The 18,022-nt window shown below is 54.7% G+C and overlaps 1 protein-coding gene across 4 annotated transcripts in view; it reads left to right on the top strand.

Moving 5' to 3' along the window:
* VAV2 (vav guanine nucleotide exchange factor 2) overlaps positions 1-18,022 on the top strand; it is a 188,586-nt gene that overhangs the window by 124,594 nt on the left and 45,970 nt on the right. For all 4 annotated transcript variants that reach the window (XM_043470124.1, XM_043470123.1, XM_043470122.1 and 1 more), the window contains exon 4: positions 3,231-3,299. In XM_043470124.1, coding sequence (XP_043326059.1) covers positions 3,231-3,299 — 69 coding nt within the window. The remainder of the gene's footprint in view (positions 1-3,230; positions 3,300-18,022) is intronic.

The raw sequence follows: 18,022 nt of genomic DNA, 5'->3' as shown, positions 1-18,022 counted from the left end.
GTGGGGAGAGTGGGGTTGAAGGAGGCCAGAGCGTCGGCAAGCCGCCCCCTACCCCTACCTTCCAGTCCCATCCCAGGGCTGGCCTCAGCAGCCAGGGTGCGTGACTCCACATCGTCCCCGGCAGGCTGTCCGCCCCTTTCCCTCTGCCCACCCTGGCTGCAGCCTGGCTTTGTTTGGCTGCGGCAGAAATTAATTGGATTTGCAGCCTCATTCTCAAGGGGATTTGTGGCCCCCAACAGGGATGTTGGAACAAAAGCAGGAAGCGTTTTGTGGACAGCAGGGTAGTTCTTCTGCCTTTAACATTCTTGTTTCATCTCCGTTGCGTGGGACAGACGAAGGAGATGAAAAGGAGTGTAAACCTGGACACCGACAGAGACATGGAAAAGAGAACATATAAGAGTGTCACTCACACACACGATGGATTTTTTTTTGAGACAAAACGTTTTGAAATTACTCCTCTATCTTCTTTTAGTGAGCACTAACTTCCTGTTTGTCTGGAAGGAAAAAACATGCTGAATTATTCTGGGGCTCTTAGGCCTTAAGGAGGCATCAGAAGTTACTTTCCTTGGGTGGCATTAACTGGCCTGGCTGAGAGGATGAGGGTGAACAGAAATAAGGAATAGCAGCTTCCAGGGTTGGGGTCCTACTAAGTGCAGAACAGTCCCCCATCTTACAGCCAGCCTTCACGACAACCCCATAAGGGGTTATTTCTTTTAAAAACTTTTTTTTTTGTACTGGGGTAGGTATAGCTGACTAACAGTGTTATGACAGTTTCAGGGGAACAGCAAAGGGACTCAGTCAGACACACACATGTAACCATTCTCCCCCAAAGCCGCCTCCCATCCAGGCTGCCACATAACATTGAGCAGAGTTCCCTGTGCTATAAAATAGGTCCTTGTTGGTCAACCGTTTTAAATACAGCAGCGCGTACAGGTCCGTAAAGGGGTTGCTTCTGTCTCCACGTCCCAGGGGAAGAGAACTGAGACTCAGAGAGGGCAAGTAGCTGGTCTAAGGTCACTCAGAGAGCCGGCGGTGGACCTAGGGTTCAGGCCCCCCTGGGTGTGCCTTACTCCAAAGCCTTTCCTGTCCGAGGGAGTCCTGTGGCAGTCCAGTGGTTAGGACTCGACACTGGGACCACAGTGGCCTGAACTAAGGTCCTGCATGCTGTGGAGCATGGCCAAGAGCAATATTTTTCAGTGAAAAATAAAAAATAAAAAAATGCTTTTCCTCTCCTAACCTGCCTGTGTCTCAGCTCACCTGGCAGAGCAGGTGGGTTTCATCTGAATGTCTCATCTGCTTGAGAGCAGAGCCCTGTGTTGAGAGAGACTGTAAGGACAGGATACGTACATAGGATTTCCTTCAAGGATAGGAGTGCAGCGGTTGACTAGTGATGTCTGTCTGGGCATGCGCATGGTGAGAGGTGACGTGTGCGCCGTGGGTTTGCTGACTCCCTGAGCTGGAAAGTGGAAAGCTTCATGATGCAGAACACAGATGCATGTTAGAAAATTTACATGGAACTCGTGGAATAAAGTTACTTTGGTTGTGAGTACGGCTCCAGCATGGTGGCCTGTCTGAGTGTGTAAGACCCTAACCCGGCCCACTTGGTCTCATCCAGCCTGTGCCCCTGACCCGGGCATTCCCCTACTCCGGGAAGGGTCCCCACCAGCCACACCCAGGGGTGAGCAGACGAGCTCTTTCTGCCAGAGAGTGGAGTGTACACAGCTGACAGGGTCCGTGCGAGGCTGGTCATGGCAGCAGGGTGTCCTGCTGGTGGGGGTGGGGTGGCCACCCTCAGCCTGGCCTGGAATTTTCTGTGATCAGTAGGGTGGGGGGCTGGAACCGTCGGCCGTGGGGAGTCAGTTAGGAAACCAGAGCTCGGTTCCAGCACCCTGTCAACCACCTGTGATCTGGATTGGCTTCCAGTTCTGTGTCGTGGAGGGGTTTCCTGGCTGGGTCAGTGAGGGTCCTGGTCCTGCTGGGGGCACAGGCGTCTGATGGCCTGGGGCTCTCCCCATGACCTGAAGACACACATCTGTCCTGCTTCCTTCTTGTCACATGATGCCCAGTGGGGGATGCTGTTGTCATGGTGATGGGAGGGAGGAGGGGAGCCCTTCTACAGAGAGGTCGGCCTGGGCTGTGTCACAAGCTGTTGCCAGGAAGCCGCAGGTGACGGGGACCCCTGGTCTGGCAGGTCTGCCTCGGGACCTCAGACGCAGGGCTGTGCAGGTCTGTGATGGCGCTGGCCAGGACCTAGGTCTCCAGCTCACAGCTTGGTGGGCTCTGAGTGGCCCCCATCTCCACCCGTCACTTCTTCACTCGGATCACGCTGTGCTGTTTGCAGACCTGTCCCATTTTCTCCAGTTTGGGAGCTGGGACCACCCCTTTTCAGTCTCTGGATAGCGGTAGGGGGTGACAGATCTGGGGTTCACCCACCCTCCCCGAGAGGACGTCCTGCAGGTGGTGTGGCGCCTGTGTTCCCTCCCGTGAGCCCGGCCGGGCCCAGGGCTCCGCGTCACCTCCATCTCAGCCCCTGGGCCGCGTAGGCTGGCTCCGCCCCCTTCCCGGGAGTCAGGCCCAGGTTCGTTCTGCAGTAGTGACAGGTGTGGCCGAACCCCCGCTTTCCCTGTGAACGTCCTTTTCCTCCCCGTGAGTTCTCCTCCCACGGATTCCGAACTGCCCAGGGGGCCCCCTGTCTGCTGGTGAGGACCCTGCCGTGCCACCCCCACCACACTGGGAAGCTTTCTGACGCCCGGCCCCGTCTCCTACTCCTCCCAGGTGCATCGTAGGGTGACAGAGTTTGCAGGGACCCTGGGCATCCCCCATATACAGAACTGGGAGATCTTCATGGAAGAAATAAAGGGTCTGAAGTCCAGATAAGTCTAGGTTCCTACCCTGACCCCCGCTCCTAAAGACAGGCTCTCATGCTCCACCACGAGGCACCCAGGGGAGCCCAGGTCCCCGTGTCTGAGGCCCCCTGATGTGTGAAGACAGGACCGTGACACGGATGGAAGCTTCCTGCATCCCTGACCTGGTTCCCTCGTTCACCAGCAGGCGCTCCGGGGCCTGGACGGAAGGAGCGAGCTCCGCGGGGTCTGGGGCCGGGCTGGGCATGGGGTCCTCCTGCTCGACATCTCCACTTGGGGGGCCCTGTGTCACATGCACCCTGTTTCCTTCCATGAGAGCAGACAGAAGGCAGAGACCCGCTCACTCCCCCTTGTCTGTCTCCGCAGGCCCTTCCCCTCGGAGGAGACGGCGGAGAATGACGAGGACGTGTACCGCAGCCTGGAGGAGCTGGCAGAGTAAGGAGCCGGCAGGGGGACGGGAGGGGAGTGGGTGGCGGAGGCGGGCTCTCCCCGGGACGGGAGCCCGCCTCGGTCGCCTGCATGGGGCTGGGGGGTGCGCTCCCCCCCGGCAGAGGGTCAGCAGGTCTTCACCCACATTCCCGTGGTGACATGGCTGCAGCTTCCTCCCCAGGGCCGGGCGCGAGGAGGGCTGGTCTTTTGGTGCTGCCGTCGGGGTGGGGCTGGGCCTGCGCCTCCCTGGGCTGGCGAGGCCGTTCCGGGGAAGGAAGGCGCTTTTGCAGAAGCTGGGCCCCCAGGAGCTCAGGCCACGAGCAGGGGCGGCTGGTGATTCAGAGTTGTCTCCTGGCCTGACGCGGGCCGGGGCTGGTCTGAGGCTCCAGGCTGGGGCCTCCTGAAGCCACTGGGGTGTCCCCGCTTCCCGAAGCCTTGGTCTGGCCTGCCTCTGTCCCCTCCTTGCCCCCTCTGAGGACTGCCTGGGCCGTCACATGCAGCCCACCCCTAGCATTGGTTTCACCCAAGGGATCCGGAGCCCTCCCCAGGGACTGGGTGGAGGTGGGGGTCTTCTGGAAGAGAGGCTTGGCTTCTGCGAGGTCGACGGTGGCCTGGTGCAGGGCTGTGTGGCCTGCTCCACGCGGCCGGTGGGGACCGAGGCGAAGAGGTGACGGGCTTGTCTGGGCCATGGCGGGCCCACGGCCCTCAGGCCAGGCGACGACCTGCCGAGGGGGCTTGTCCCCGTTTGTCGGCAGACGTCCCTTTGTTCCCCGATAACCGGCTGCTGCTTCTGGGGAGCCTCGTGGCCTCGCTTGCCTGGATCGTACGGCTCAGACTGGGTGAGAGTCGTGATGACAGCGAGAGCGGGACGCCCTGTGCACTTGCTCTGTCGAGACCCCAGTTTGATGCCCCTTGACTCCATCCGGGGCTGGCTCTGCGGATGTGGGGCCCGGGGACCCCAGGGGAGCCCCCTGCCCGGCGCTGAGTGTCAGGCCATTTCTGTGGAGTCACCCTCAAGCCAAAGTTGGGGGTCTGTGTCCTCTGGAAACATGCCTCAGGGGTCAGCAGAGGCTGCGGGTTCCAGGAGGGCGGGGCCCGCCTTGTACAGCCTCCTGAGTGCCCGCCAGGCCCCCTGCTCAGCTGCCGCCCCCGGGGGTCCCTGCCTGGTCCCGGGGGCCTGTCCAGGTTTGAGGATTCCTGGGCGGTGTGTTGGGCGCACACCCGTTTCCTCCTTTCTCCCCCAATTCCACTGCTGTCTGACCTCTCAGACCAACACACAGGATGGAATTCCTCCCACACGGAGAAGCCGGTGTGGGGGCCGGGTGGCTTTGCGCGGTTCAATAATGTTATTCCGTGACATTAAGAGTGAGCCTCCTTAATCCAATGAGTTCCGTATGGCGCCCGTTATTGCGAATGTAAATCATACGTTATAGGGAAGGGGGATGGATTTGAGTCTTTAACTTGCGGTTTGGTCCCAGGGGCTCCAGGTTAATAAATTTTTCATGCTTTCCCCGCCCCCCCTTCTCCTTTCATTGAAAATCAAGATTTCCTAGCGTCTTGTCTCTGCGGACTTGGGACTCATATTTATCCATTATGGCAATTTACATGACATAAACAGAAATGTCGTTTCTTACCTGGCCTCTCCTGGGGGAGGGGGCCGGGCGGCGGCCTGGATCTGATGCCCAGCGGTGATGGGGAGCGAGGGGGTGACGTTTCCAGCGGAACTGGCTCATCCGTTCCTCTGGGCTCTGACCAGGTGTCAGAGCTGGTCAAACCTGGACAGGGCCGGTGTCCAGACCACCTTGTGTCTCTAAGGGCCCTGCTGCTCTGCCAGACCTCAGACGCTTCACAGCTGTTCGGAGAAAGTCCAGCTCTGGCTCCACGGGCGGCCGTAGCCCGGGGGAAGGTCTGGGGCCCCAGGGAGGGACCGCCAGGTGTGCGTGGGCCCAAGAACACATCCGTCTGTCAGCAAGTCATGTTGGCTCAGCCGCCAGCGGGTTTCTGTGCACTTTCAGGAACTATAAAGAGACAGGAATGACACCCCCGCCTGATGGCCGTGGCAGCACGCTCCAGGAGCGATCAAACACGAGCTGCCTGGCGATCGTTAACGTTCTAGTAGCTGTGTCAAAAAGAGAAAAAGAAACGGGAGGCTCAGTGGTAAAGAATCCGCCTGCCAATGCAGGAGACCTGGGTTCAATCCCTGGGTCAGGAAGATCCCCTGGAGGAGGAAATGACAACCCACTCCAGTACTCTTGCCTGGGAAATCCCAGGGACAGAGGAGCCTGGCGGGCTACAGTCCATGGACTCTTAAAGTCGGACACAACGGAGTGACTGAGCCACACGCAATGACTTTTAAGAGTGTGCTTTTACTGAACCCAGTGTATCCAAAATATCCGCTAGTTCCACCCGTGGTCGTTGATGTAAGAGGTGGTTGATGTGATCCGGTCAGGCCGCTGGCCACGTTTGTGAGCTCACAGCCACGTGTGGCCTGTAGTCCCACGTGGGCAGCCCCAGCCTCGGAGGCACAGCAGCACTCTGCGGGCTCTGTGTGAGCAGAGATTACGTTCTCAAGCGCTCAGAGCTCACTTCTGAGGTCCTTGAAGAGCGTATCATCAAATAATAGAGCAGCTGGCTGAAAAAATTAGCACAAAACATTGCCACTTACAAGAATGCTCCGTCAAGCAAACAGAGCCTCAGATGAGAGGCCTGCTTTTAAACGGCCCTGACGATTAGTTCCTTGCATTTGCCTGATGGCTCATTCCTCCCGCTACCCGCTGCTTCTTTCCAGGTGCTCCCAGGGGCCTGGAGCTGCCTGCCACACCTTCTCAGAGCTGTCCGCCTCCTGAGTGGGCTTGCAGTTAAGTATCTGCCCTGGAGGAATGCCCCGCCCCCCGCAGGGCTGGGAGCCAGACTTGCACACAGGAGAAAAAAAAAATGTGCACGAGATGTTTGACCACGGGAGCTCAGAGTTGGGCCAGGTGGATGCCAACCTTGAAATCAGGGAAGACTTCTTGCGGCTCTCATGGCAGCCTCCTGTCTCTCCGGGCACGGTAGCTCCTTCTTGGGGTTCACTTCCTCCCTCCCTGGGGTGAAAGCATCAGCCCAGGTCATCCGTGGACCCCTCGAGCTGGAAGGAGCCGCGGTTTCCTGATCCAGGAGCCTGCTCCCGGCCACCAGGCAGGTTCACTTTTCTTGGGATTGAAGTGATTTTTCAGGCTTGAACAAACGTGATCAGACATGGCAGGGAATATAATTTATCCTTAAATGTAGAGCTGTATGTTTTATTGTGTCATAAAATTATTTCACAGCTTTAAATGTGTCATGTTAGCCTTGTTGGGGTGATTTTTTGAAGATGTACAAAATGTAGGAGTTTCTGAGTCGAGGCACCTCGAGGGCTTTCGGCTTGCTCTGGGAGCTGGTCTTCCTCGTCCCTGGGGAGTGAGGCGGGGGCTACCTGCTGGGAGGGCAGAGGCCACGCTCCTCTGGCCGGCCCATCCCTGGCAGGGGACTAGGAACTGTCCCTCTGCCCGACTGTGACCTTCACCAGCGGGCAAGCCAAGGCCCACCCCTCCCAGCATCCTGGCTGGCCTGCCCTGTGCTCCCAGCTGCAACGAGAATTCCCTTATGTTCAGGGCACCTCGCGTGAAAGGTCAGCATCAAGCAGGGAGACCTGCGTGTGTGGGGGGACCCCCCCCCACCCAAGTGCGAGGCCTGGATGTGTCCCTGGGTTTGGGGGCACCTCATGTTTCTCTGAAATAATTGCTTCTCCGAGGGGACAAATCTGAAAGCAGTTCAGTTCAGTTCAGTTGCTCAGTCGTGTCCGACTCCTTGTGACCCCGTGAACCGCAGCACGCCAGGCCTCCCTGTCCATCACCAACTCCCAGAGTCCACCCAAACCCATGTACATCGAGTCCATGATGCCATCCAACCATCTCATCCTCTGTCATCCTCTTCTCCTCCTGCCCTCAACCTTTCCCAGCATCAAGGTCTTTTCCAATGAGTCAGCTCTTCGCATCAGGTGGCCAAAGTATTGGAGTTTCAGCTTCAACGTCAGTCCTTCCAATGAACACCCAGGACTGATCTCCTTTAGGATGGACTGGTTGGATCTCCTTGCAGTCCAAGGGACTCTCAAGAGTCTTCTCCAACACCACAGTTCAAAAGCATCAATTCTTTGGCGCTCAGCTTTTCTTAATAGTCCAACTCTCACATCCATACATGACCACTGGAAAAACCATAGCCTTGGCTAGACGGACCTTTGTTGGCAAAGTAATGTCTCTGCTTTTTAATATGCTGTCTAGGTTGGTCATAACTTTCCTTCCAAGTAGTAAGCGTCTTTTAATTTCATGGCTGCAGTTACCATCTGCAGTGATTTTGGAGCCCAGAAAATTAAAGTCAGCCACTGTTTCCACTGTTTCCCCATCTATCTGCCATGGGACTTAGTTTTCTGAATGTTGAGCTTTAAGCCAACTTTTCACTCTCTTCTTTCACGTTCATCAAGAGGCTCTTTAGTTCTTCACTTTCTGCCATAAGGGTGGTGTCATCTGCATATCTGAGGTTATTGATATTTCTCCCAGCAATCTTGATTCCAGCTTGTGCTTCCTCCAGCCCAGCATTTCTCATGATGTACTCTGCATATAAGTTAAATAAGCAGGGTGACAATATACAGCCTTGACGTACTCCTTTTCCTATTTGGAACCAATCTGTTGTTCCATGTCCAGTTCTAACTGTTGCTTCCTGACCTGCATACAGGTTTCTCAAGAGGCAGGTCAGGTGGTCGGGTATTCCCATCTCTTTCACAATTTTCCACAGTTTATTGTGATCCACACAGTCAAAGGCTTTGGCATTGTCAATAAAGCAGAAATAGATGTTTTTCTGGAACTCTCTTGCTTTTTCAATGATCCGTCGGATGTTGGCAATTTGATCTCTGGTTCCTCTGCCTTTTCTGAATCCAGCTTGAACATCTGGAAGTTCACGGTTCACGTATTGCTGAAGGCTGGCTTGGAGAATTTTAAGCCTTACTTTACTAGTGTGTGAGATGAATGCAATTGTGCGTAGTTTGAGCATTCTTTGGCATTGCCTTTCTTAGGGATTGGAATGAAAACTGACCTTTTCCAGTCCTGTGGCCACTGCTGAGTTTTCCATATTTGCTGGCATATTGAGTGCAGCATTTTCACAGCGTCATCTTTCAGGATTTGAAATAGCTCAACTGGAATTCCGTCACCTCTACTAGCTTTGTTCATAGTGATGCTTTCTAAGGCCCACTTGACTTCACATTCCAGGATGTCTGACTCTAGGTGAGTGATCACACCATCGTGATTATCTGGGTTGTGAAGATCTTTTTTGTACAGTTCTGTGTATTCTTGCCACCTCTTCTTAATATCTTCTGCTTCTGTTAGGTCCCTACCATTTCTGTCCTTTCTTGTGCCCATCTTTGCACGAAATGTTCCCTTGGTATCTCTAATTTTCTTGAAGAGATCTCTAGTCTTTCCCATTCTGTTGTTTTCCTCTATTTCTTTGCATTGATCACTGAGGAAGGCTTTCTTATCTCTCCTTGCTATTCTCTGGAACTCTGCATTCAAATGGGTAGATCTTTCCTTTTCTACTTTGTTTTTGGCTTCCCTTCTTTTCACAGCTAAATGTAAGACCTCCTCAGACAGCCATTTTGCTTTTTTGCATTTCTTTTTCTTGGGGTTGGTCTTGATTCCTGTCTCCTGTACAATATCACGAACTTCCATCCATAGGTCATCAGGCACTCTGTCTATCTGATCTAGTCCCTTAAATCTATTTCTCACTTCCACTGTATAATCATAAGGGATTTGATTTAGGTCATACCTGAATGGTCTAGTGGTTTTCTCCACTTTCTTCAATTTCAGTCTGAATTTGGCAATAAGGAGTTCATGATCCGAGCCACAGTCAGCTCCTGGTCTTGTTTTTGCTGACTGTATCACAAAAGCAGCCTCATTAAAAACAGACCACTCCCTGCAGGACGCAGACCCCACCACGGCCCAAAGTGGGCTGACCGTCAAGCCCCCCAGAGTGGGGATGTCCGCGGCTGCCCTCCTCCCACAGGATGGGGACAGGCAGGGTCCCCTGAGCCATAGACACTGGGGAGGCCTCGCCCTGCCCTGCCGCCTGCCTCTCGGAGCCGGGGACGCTGGCTCCAGGCTGCTCGGGTGGTGACGGCCGGGCACAGGAAGGCCTCATCTCTCCCGTGGCTGTTGCTGGACGGGGCCACCTCGTGTGCTGGTCCAGCGGCCGGCACCTCTGGCTGTTCAGGTCTTTGTCCATACAGTAAGCACTGAGGGAGTGCCAACTGTATGCAGGGCGGGTGCCGTCCTGGGCTGGCCTCCTTGGCAGCACGTGGTCCCTGCAGCCCTGTCAGGGGGCTCTCCACCTCCTTGTAAATCTGGAAGCCCAGCCCGGGCTATGGGACTGGCAGGATGGAGGAACTGAAGCCGGTGTTCACAGGGCACATGGAGGTCTGTCCCCACGCTGAGCCCAGGGGCTAAGGGGCAGAGTGGCTCTGAAGTGGGTCCCACTTAGAAGTCCTGGCTGTCCCCCAGGGCAGCTGGGTAGAGTCCCGTGTGACCTGGCCCCCTACAATTCTCACTCTTCAGCTCTCCTAACCCCGCAGGAGCTATCCAGGCAGTGTTGACCGAGTTCAGACCTCCACGGGCCAGTAGACCAGGAAGGCTTCCTGGAGGAAGGGGTACCGCAAGAGAACGGAAGCCACAGAGGGTTTGCTGAGGTGTAACTTAGGAAGCCTGCCCCCACCCCCACCAGGCCAGCCGCTGCCTTATTTGGGGCTGGGGTCCTGGAGACGCTGGGGGTCAGCTGTGTCTGTTTCTTGGGACCCGAGGGCTGGCCGTCTGGGCCCCAAAGTCACCGTGTGTGTGTGCAGCCCAGCGGCCCTCCTGCCGCTACGGTCTAGACAAGCTGCCCGACGCTCCCTGCCCTCCCAGAACCGGCTGCTGGACAGCCGGTGGGGCAGCCCATCCACGCCCTGCCCGCTGAGCAGGCTCGTAGCTCCCCCGGCTCCTGGCTACTGACAGCCCTGAGCTCTGCTCTGCGGGGCTTCCTGTCCTGCCCTCCAGGGATGTCTTGACCTCTTGGCACCTGGGCCAGAGCTGTTTCACTGGCCCTGCCCTGCCCTGGGGGCCCAGGGCATCAGTGACCTTGAAACCCAGCACTTCAGGAAGGAAGCGTGTTCATTCTCTGTGCTAGAGTGAGTCCAAGGGGCCTCCCGAGTGCCCACAGAGCAGATGCCCCCTGCCACTCGGCCCTGGCTGGATAGTCAAATCACACAGGCCAGCAGACGCGACACAGACGTGGATGGATTTTTATTTTTAATACCTAGTTAAGGATGAGTCCTTTCAGGACCAAGGCTGTCGCAGCGATTCCATGGTCTGACTTAACAGTTTCCGCAGGGTGGGGAGGCCGATGTGGAGGAGGTAGGCATTCATTGTGCTGTTTTCAAGAAGAAAGCGGGGACCAGCTGGGCAGTTGCCAAGAGGAGATGTTTGCAGTCTGTCTAATGATGGCCTTTTCAAATCGCTTTCCGGATGCTAACTTCTGGACCCCCTGAGGATAGAGACGAGGCCCCTTGTACATGATTTCCCCCGTGCGCAGCACAGACTTGACACACGGTGACCCTTAAAAAATATTGCTTAAAATATGAATAAGCCTAACATGTTGAACTTAACTATGGAAAAACTCTGTCATGTACGTAATATCTGCTCTATTGGTCACCAAACTCTTACTCATCCTATAAAACCCAGCCCAGAGGTCACCTCCTCCAAGAAGCCATCCCCAACCCCAGCAGACTGAAAGAGGTGCCCCTTCTCCAGAAGATGAAAAGTCTGCCGGGATTAGCTTTGTCATGGTGTGATCATTGTTTTCCTGCACTTGGGGTCCCCCAAGCCCCCGAAGTGAGCTCCTCATGAGGGCCACCCCAAGGGGAACAGAGCACAGAAAAGGCAGATACTTGAGCTGGGCCCGGCACAGAGGACCGTGCCCAGGGGGCTGAACATCTGCTATTGTTATGTTAAGGAGCCAAGCGGTGGTTCCAGGAAATTCAGAGGTTCCCTGAGTGCCAGGCCCGGCGCCTGAGTCTCACCCCATTATCTCGCCTGAGTCTCACCCCATTATCTCAGCCTTCAGGACTCCGCAGGGTCCCCCTGAGTGCCAGGCCCGGAGCCTGAGGCTCACCCCATCATCTCAGCCTTCAGGACTCTGCAGGGTTTCCCTGAGTGCCAGGCGCGGCGCCTGAGGCTCACCCCATCATCTCAGCCTTCAGGACTCCGCAGGGTCCCCCTGAGTGCCAGGCCCGGAGCCCTGAGGCTCACCCCATCATCTCAGCCTTCAGGACTCCGCAGGGTCCCCCTGAGTGCCAGGCCCGGCTCACCCCATCGTCTCAGCCTTCAGGACTCCGCAGGGTCCCCCTGAGTGCCAGGCGCGGCGCCTGAGGCTCACCCCATCATCTCAGCCTTCAGGACTCCGCAGGGTCCCCCATCTGAGGCTCTCAGCCTTCAGGACTCTGCAGGGTGAGTGCCAAGCTCACCCCATCGTCTCAGCCTTGACTCCGCAGGGTCCCCCTGGGTGCCAGGCTCACCCCATCGTCTCAGCCTTCAGGACTCCCCAGGGTCCCTGGTCCTGTCACTGTTTTGTAGTCCAGTTCAATTCAGTTCAGTTGCTCAGTTGTGTCTACTCTTTGCGACCCCCTGGACTGCAGCACGCCAGGCTTCCCTGTCCATCACCAACTCCCAGAGCTTGCTCAGACTCATGTCCAATCGAGTCATTTTGTAGTGGGGGAAGTTACAGCTCAGAGTGGGTAAGTGATTTGCCTGAGGTCACACAGAACTCTTTACACGACCACGGAGGGACTAAAACCCAGAGCCATCTGCTGCTTGGACCGGTCAGGCTCCTGGGCTTCATCCTGTGACCAAGTCTGAATGGTGGGGAGAGTCTCCTGCTGCTTCGAAAGAATCCCTGAGAAAGAGGGGCTTCTGTCAGGAAGCACACAGCCGGGCGAGCCCGGCCCACTCTGGGAATCTCGCAGTCACGGTGGTGCCGTCTAGATGTGCCCCTGAACGGCTTTGCAACCTCAGGGACCGTCTTGCCCTCCCTGGGCCCCGCTTTCCCCACCTGTAGGGAGCTCGAGTGTTGGGATGAGGGTCTGCTGAGGGCAGGTGAGGCCTGCCTCCTAGTGTAAGCAGCGCCTTGTCTGTCTGTCTGTCTGTCCCCATGTGTAGCCAGTCCAGCCCACAGCCGGCTTCCCCAGGCCCTCCAAAGCCCACTCTCCTTGCCAGCCCCCCGCCCCCCGACTGGTGTGGATGGAGGTCAGGAGATGCCGGGTTTGGTTTCCTAGTAACAGTTTAGCGGTGGTCGGGGGTCTTGCTTCTCAGCGTCAGACGGCCCGGGGCCTGAGCGCACATCGCACTGTCATCGTCCTGTTTTATGCACAGCGTAAGCACACAGGCTCGCCGGAGGCAGAGAGCAGAGAGTTTGTTCGCTCTTCTTTGATTTTCCCCACGTGGTGGGGGGAGTGGGGGAAGCTCTTCTAAGCAGCTGACTTTCTGTACCAAAATCAAGGTTGGCAGGCGAGGCTCCTGGGGCGGCAGGGCGGGGGGCCCGGGGTCTCAGCGGGAGGGGAGGTTTCTGCTGTCTCAGGGAGGCAGCAGGCCGGGCTCTAGGCCTCCTGGAGGGTCTCGGGCCATTGTGAGGGCCAGAGTAATTGTCAGGATTTAGCATCTGCCAGTACAGCTGCTGCCGGAGTGAAGGGGGAGAGGGGAGGGGGCTGCCCTGGGACGTGGGCTGGGGGCTGCAGACGCCCAGTGTCCACGTGGTGTCCAGCTGAAGGGGATGCTGGGATCTCACGGTGGCCTGGGCACGATCCAGAGGGGTGGGGGCCTTGGCCCTGCCGTGGTCTGGGACTCCTCTGCTCACACGGTCCTCCAAGCTCTCCTGGACAACTGGACAGAGAAGGGCGATCGCTGTAGCCCGCCGAGGACAAATCCGTGCTGACACTCGCTTCCCGACTGTCTGGTTGGATGTGTTTCAGGACATCCGATGTCTTTGATGCTGCCGGTGGCTGTTTATTGAGCATGGACCACTGTGCTAAGTACTGTTTCGTTGACCTTCCCCTCCCACTCGGGGGGTGCTGGGCCGCGGCCGTTAGTGAGCACCTGCTGTGTGCTGGCCCCGTGCTGGTCAGCTCCGTTGAGGCCGATCCTTCCAGCGACACTACCAGGGGCTCTGCCTCATCCCCAGTTTGCAGGTGGGGAAACTGAGGCCTAGGTTCTCTTCCCCAGAGCTGCAGAGCCCTGCCCAGGGCTGAGAGTCCATCTCGGACTTGCCTGACTGCTTCTCCCCGGGGGGGCTGCTTTCGGGAGAGTCAGGATCCCACGACGAGAGCCTGAGCTGAAGGAGAAGGGGACGCGCCACCCCTGCGGTCCAGTGTTGCCCGAGCGTGGTCATGTACACCGACCCCTGTAGCGTGGTGGGGACGCGCAGTTTCTCCGTGAAGCCCAGCCTCTGATAGCTGGGAACTTTAAGACGAGGCTCTGTGGGTCCGTGTGATGCTGAGGAAAGACTCAGGCTGGAACTGAGATGGCCTGACGTGATAGAACTCGGCCTGAGTGATTGAGAGTTCCTTTCGGGTTTTTCTCAGGGCCTTGAGTTCCTTTTCCAGGACCATAGGAGGTGGGACTGGAGTTTAGATCCAGTGCACCCGGCCCTGATGGGGGTTCAGACTCCTGGCCTCTGCCCCGCGGGATGGTTTGTAGGGGCCATGGGGTCCCGCTGAGCTCCGAGGGCCAGGCCGTAACTGGGTGGATCCAGCTCATATTGCAGGGGAACAGAGACCAGGATCCACGCCTTGTTGGAGGCCCCTCCAGGTCACCGCCCCGCACCCCAGGACCCTTCAGACCCCCGGGGGACCTCGTGTTGCACCCCTCCCCGCTCCTGACCCCACACCTGTCATTGCCTTTTTCTCCCTTCAGCCCCCGTGGCCGTCAGATGCACTGGGCCGGCTGGGCCCAGCAGTAACTCATCTGTGTTAGCAGATGCCCAAGACGTGTAATGTATCTGCCCCCGCCTGCTCAGGAGACTCACACTCAGAGGCGATGCCTCAGCTAAGAATCAGCGGGGCAGTGGTGGAATTTGCATGCAGTGTTGGCCAAAGGGACAGAGCTGTTGGAGACCAGAGCTTGTCTCCTCACGCAAGTGACCCTCCTCCAGGTTAGACGGGTCTGCATCTCAGACGTAACTGCTGCCCTGTCGGTCTCCCCACCTGGACTGTGAGGCCCACGGACAGTTTGTCAGTTGGTGCCTCTGTGTCCCCTGGATTCCGGAAGTCACCTACCAGTGCAGACTTGGTCTTAGGAGAAGTGTAGATTAAAACAAACGAATCTGATCATCTTTTCATCTTAATTGCCAGGTTGAACAAATATATGTAGTTTTACCTTTATGACTTTGTTTTCGCTTTTTAAAAAAACTCACTTCTTAAAAAAAAAAAACAAAAACTCACTTCTTTGCTGTTTCTTTTATTTTCTCCTCTCCTGGAATGTGGAACATGCACGAAATGAAATTTCAGTGCTACTATTTTATAATTTCATGTAATATGCCTGAATCTATATTTTTTAGTGCTCATCGACCTGAGTTAAATAATGACTGGCAGTATCTTCATAATTGAAAAGACCTATAAATGCAGAGAGCAGGCTTATGAGTGTGCTCATGCTTGATAATGAGGCCCTGTGGACGGGGGTAAAGTTAGGCCATTAAAGGTGTGAAGATGACCATTCACCACTCAAGCTTGTTTGTCTGTTTTTAGCTGGAGTCGAGGTGACTTACAATGTCGCATTAGTTTCAGGGGCGAAGCACTGCGCTTTAGTTATGCATGCATGCGCCTGTGTTTTTTCAGACTCTTTCCCCTTATGGGTTATTGTAATACTGAGCAGAGTTCCCTGAGCTGTAGAGTAGGTCTTAGTTGTTTACTTTATATATAGTGTGCGTATCTCTTAATCCCAAACGCCTGATTTATCCGTCCCTCCCCCAAGTTTTCAACAGGTTCTGGATGACAGACATTTTGCAGAATGCAGAGAAGTGACCGTGTCTGCATTTTTGAGATTTTTCTGTCCCGAGTTCAGATGCCGGAACACAGCTCTCCGTCTGGTGTCTCTGGCAGCCTATTTTTAACCTCAGTGCCCTGAGTGAATCAGAAGAGATGAATGTGGTGCGTGAAAATTGATCTTGCCTGAATGGCTCTTCCTCGTCCATATTGATTTCGAGAAGGAAGAGCAGCGGGTTCACGGTGATGACCCGTGTTGGGGACCACGGAGGGTGTGTTCCCGGGCCTGTCTCGTGGTTCTGTTCCTTCTCTGGGTACAGAGGAGGGGGCACGGGACGGCATCATCTCACGCTTACCTGGAGGAACCCGCTGTTTCTTCAGGAGCTCCTCACTGTGGTTGGGATAGAGAGCTCGTAGTCCTTTACCTGAGGGAACCCCCCAACCGACTGGCGTGAGGTGTCAGAGGAAAGAAATTGAAGGTGTAGAACAGTAAGAAAGTTGGGTGGGGAATGCTGGAAGGGAGGAGCCCGCAGACTCAAACCTGCTGATAGAATCCACCTAAGTCCTGGGCTGACCATTAAACCTCACATACACAGGAGACGCCCTAAGATTTCCAGCAAGAAATGCAGCATCTGGAATCTGAATTTAGCAGTCATTTCAGCCGCTGCCCACGGCGGGGAAGACAGAGTTTGAAGTTTGAGTCCAGCCAACCAAGTGAACCGTCAGAACAAATATTACTCTTCAAAAGAAATAGTGGATCCAGAATGTCCGTAATGAACCATTTGTAGTGTCCAGCATCCAATGAAAAATCATCAAACCAACAAAGAAACAGGTATAAGTGAGTCATACTGAAGGAAAAAAGCAATGTCAAGGGGAATCACTGTTGAGATGACTTAGATGTCACAATTAGCAGTTTTATTATTTTGATTTTAGGGCTTTGAGGAAAATGTGTCAAGTGAATGAACAGATGGGGAGCCTCGGTAGAGAAATAGAAACTATAAAAAAGGACCGAACGGAAATTCTAGAACCGGAAAGCATGGTAACTTAAATGAATAGTCACTGGATCAGTTTAACAGAAGACTGCAGATGGCAGAGGAAAGGGTCATTGAACTTGAAGATAGTTAAATGGAAGGCATACACCCTAAGTAGCAGAGAGAAAAGAAGATTGAAAAATATGAACAGAGCCTCAGACATGTGGGGGCAATATCAAGTGTCTAACAGGTATAATTGGAATCCCAGAAGGAGAAGAAAAAACAAATAAGGCAGGAAAAAAAAATTTAAAAAACAGTAGCCTCGAGCTTCCTAAATTCAAAACCTCTATGGTAAACTACAAAATGTTGCTGAGAGACAATCAAAGACCTAAATAAATGAAAGTATAACTCTGTTCATGGATTGGAAGATGATATTGTTAAGATGTCAGTTTCCCCAGATTAGACTATAGATTTACTACAGTTCCTATTATAATTCAAGCAGATTTTTTTTTAATTGACAAAGCTATTGTAAAGTTGATACAGAAATACAGAGGACTTCAGGGTGGTCTAAACAGTCCTATAAAAGAACAAAGCTAGGGCTTCCCTGGTGGCTCGGTGGTTAAGGAACCCACCTGCCAGTGCAGGAGACATGGGTTTGACCCCTGATCCAGGAGGATCCCACATGCCGCAGAGCAACTCAGCCGGGAGCCGCGGCTACTGCGCGTGCGTCCTGGAGCCCGGGAGCCGCGGCTACTGCGCGTGCGTCCTGGAGCCCGGGAGCCGCGGCTACTGCGCCTGTGTCCTGGAGCCCGGGAGCCGCGGCTACTGCGCCTGCGTCCTGGAGCCCGGGAGCTGCAGCTAGTGATGCCCGCTGCCCTAAGGCCGGTGCCCGGCAACAAGAGAAGCCGCCGCAATGAGGAGCCCACACACCACAGTGAAGCCTGGCCCCTGCTCGCTGCAGCTGGAAAAAGCCCGTGCTGCAGCGAAGACCCAGTGCAACCAGAAATGAATACATAAAATCATTTGTAAAATGGTTAAGGAAGGAACAAAGCTGGAGAATTTACATGACCCGATTTCGAGACTCTCTGTAAAGCTAAATTACGGCCGAGTGGTACTGGCAGAATGAGAGCTGAATATATTGACAGGCTAGAATGCGGCATTCTAGAACAGACCCACACATGTGTAGTCACCTGGTTTTTGTCAGAGGGATCCAAGCAATCCAGTGGGGAAAAGAAAGTTTTCAACAGATTGTTCTGAAACATCTGGCTATCCACACAGGGATGGGAAAATGAACTTCAATCCCTACCTCACACCATACAGAGATATCCAGTTGAGATGGATCAGAGACCTAAACATAAACAACACTGAAACCATATGGATCTTAGAAGAGGATATAGGAGAAAACCCTTTGCGACCTGGAAGAAAGCAGAGATTCTTACATGAGGCACAAAGGCTTCTTAGATGTGATACAGGATAGAGTCAGGGCACCATGGAAGAAAAACTCGATAAATTAAGTTTCATTAAAATAAAAAATGGATGTTTATCAAAAGACACCATGAAGAAAACAAGTAGCCATGCCAGAGACTGGGGGGAAATTTTTTTAAAAATATATCTGACCAAGGACTTGTATCCATCATATATAAAGAGCTCCTAGAATTCAATAAGAAGATGGCAACTAACTTTTAGAAATG

The sequence above is a fragment of the Cervus canadensis genome, chromosome 5 (genome assembly GCF_019320065.1).
Source record: "Cervus canadensis isolate Bull #8, Minnesota chromosome 5, ASM1932006v1, whole genome shotgun sequence".
Taxonomy (NCBI): Eukaryota; Metazoa; Chordata; class Mammalia; order Artiodactyla; family Cervidae; genus Cervus; species Cervus canadensis.
Note: the sequence above shows the minus strand (reverse complement) of the source record. Positions and strands in the feature narration are given on the sequence as shown.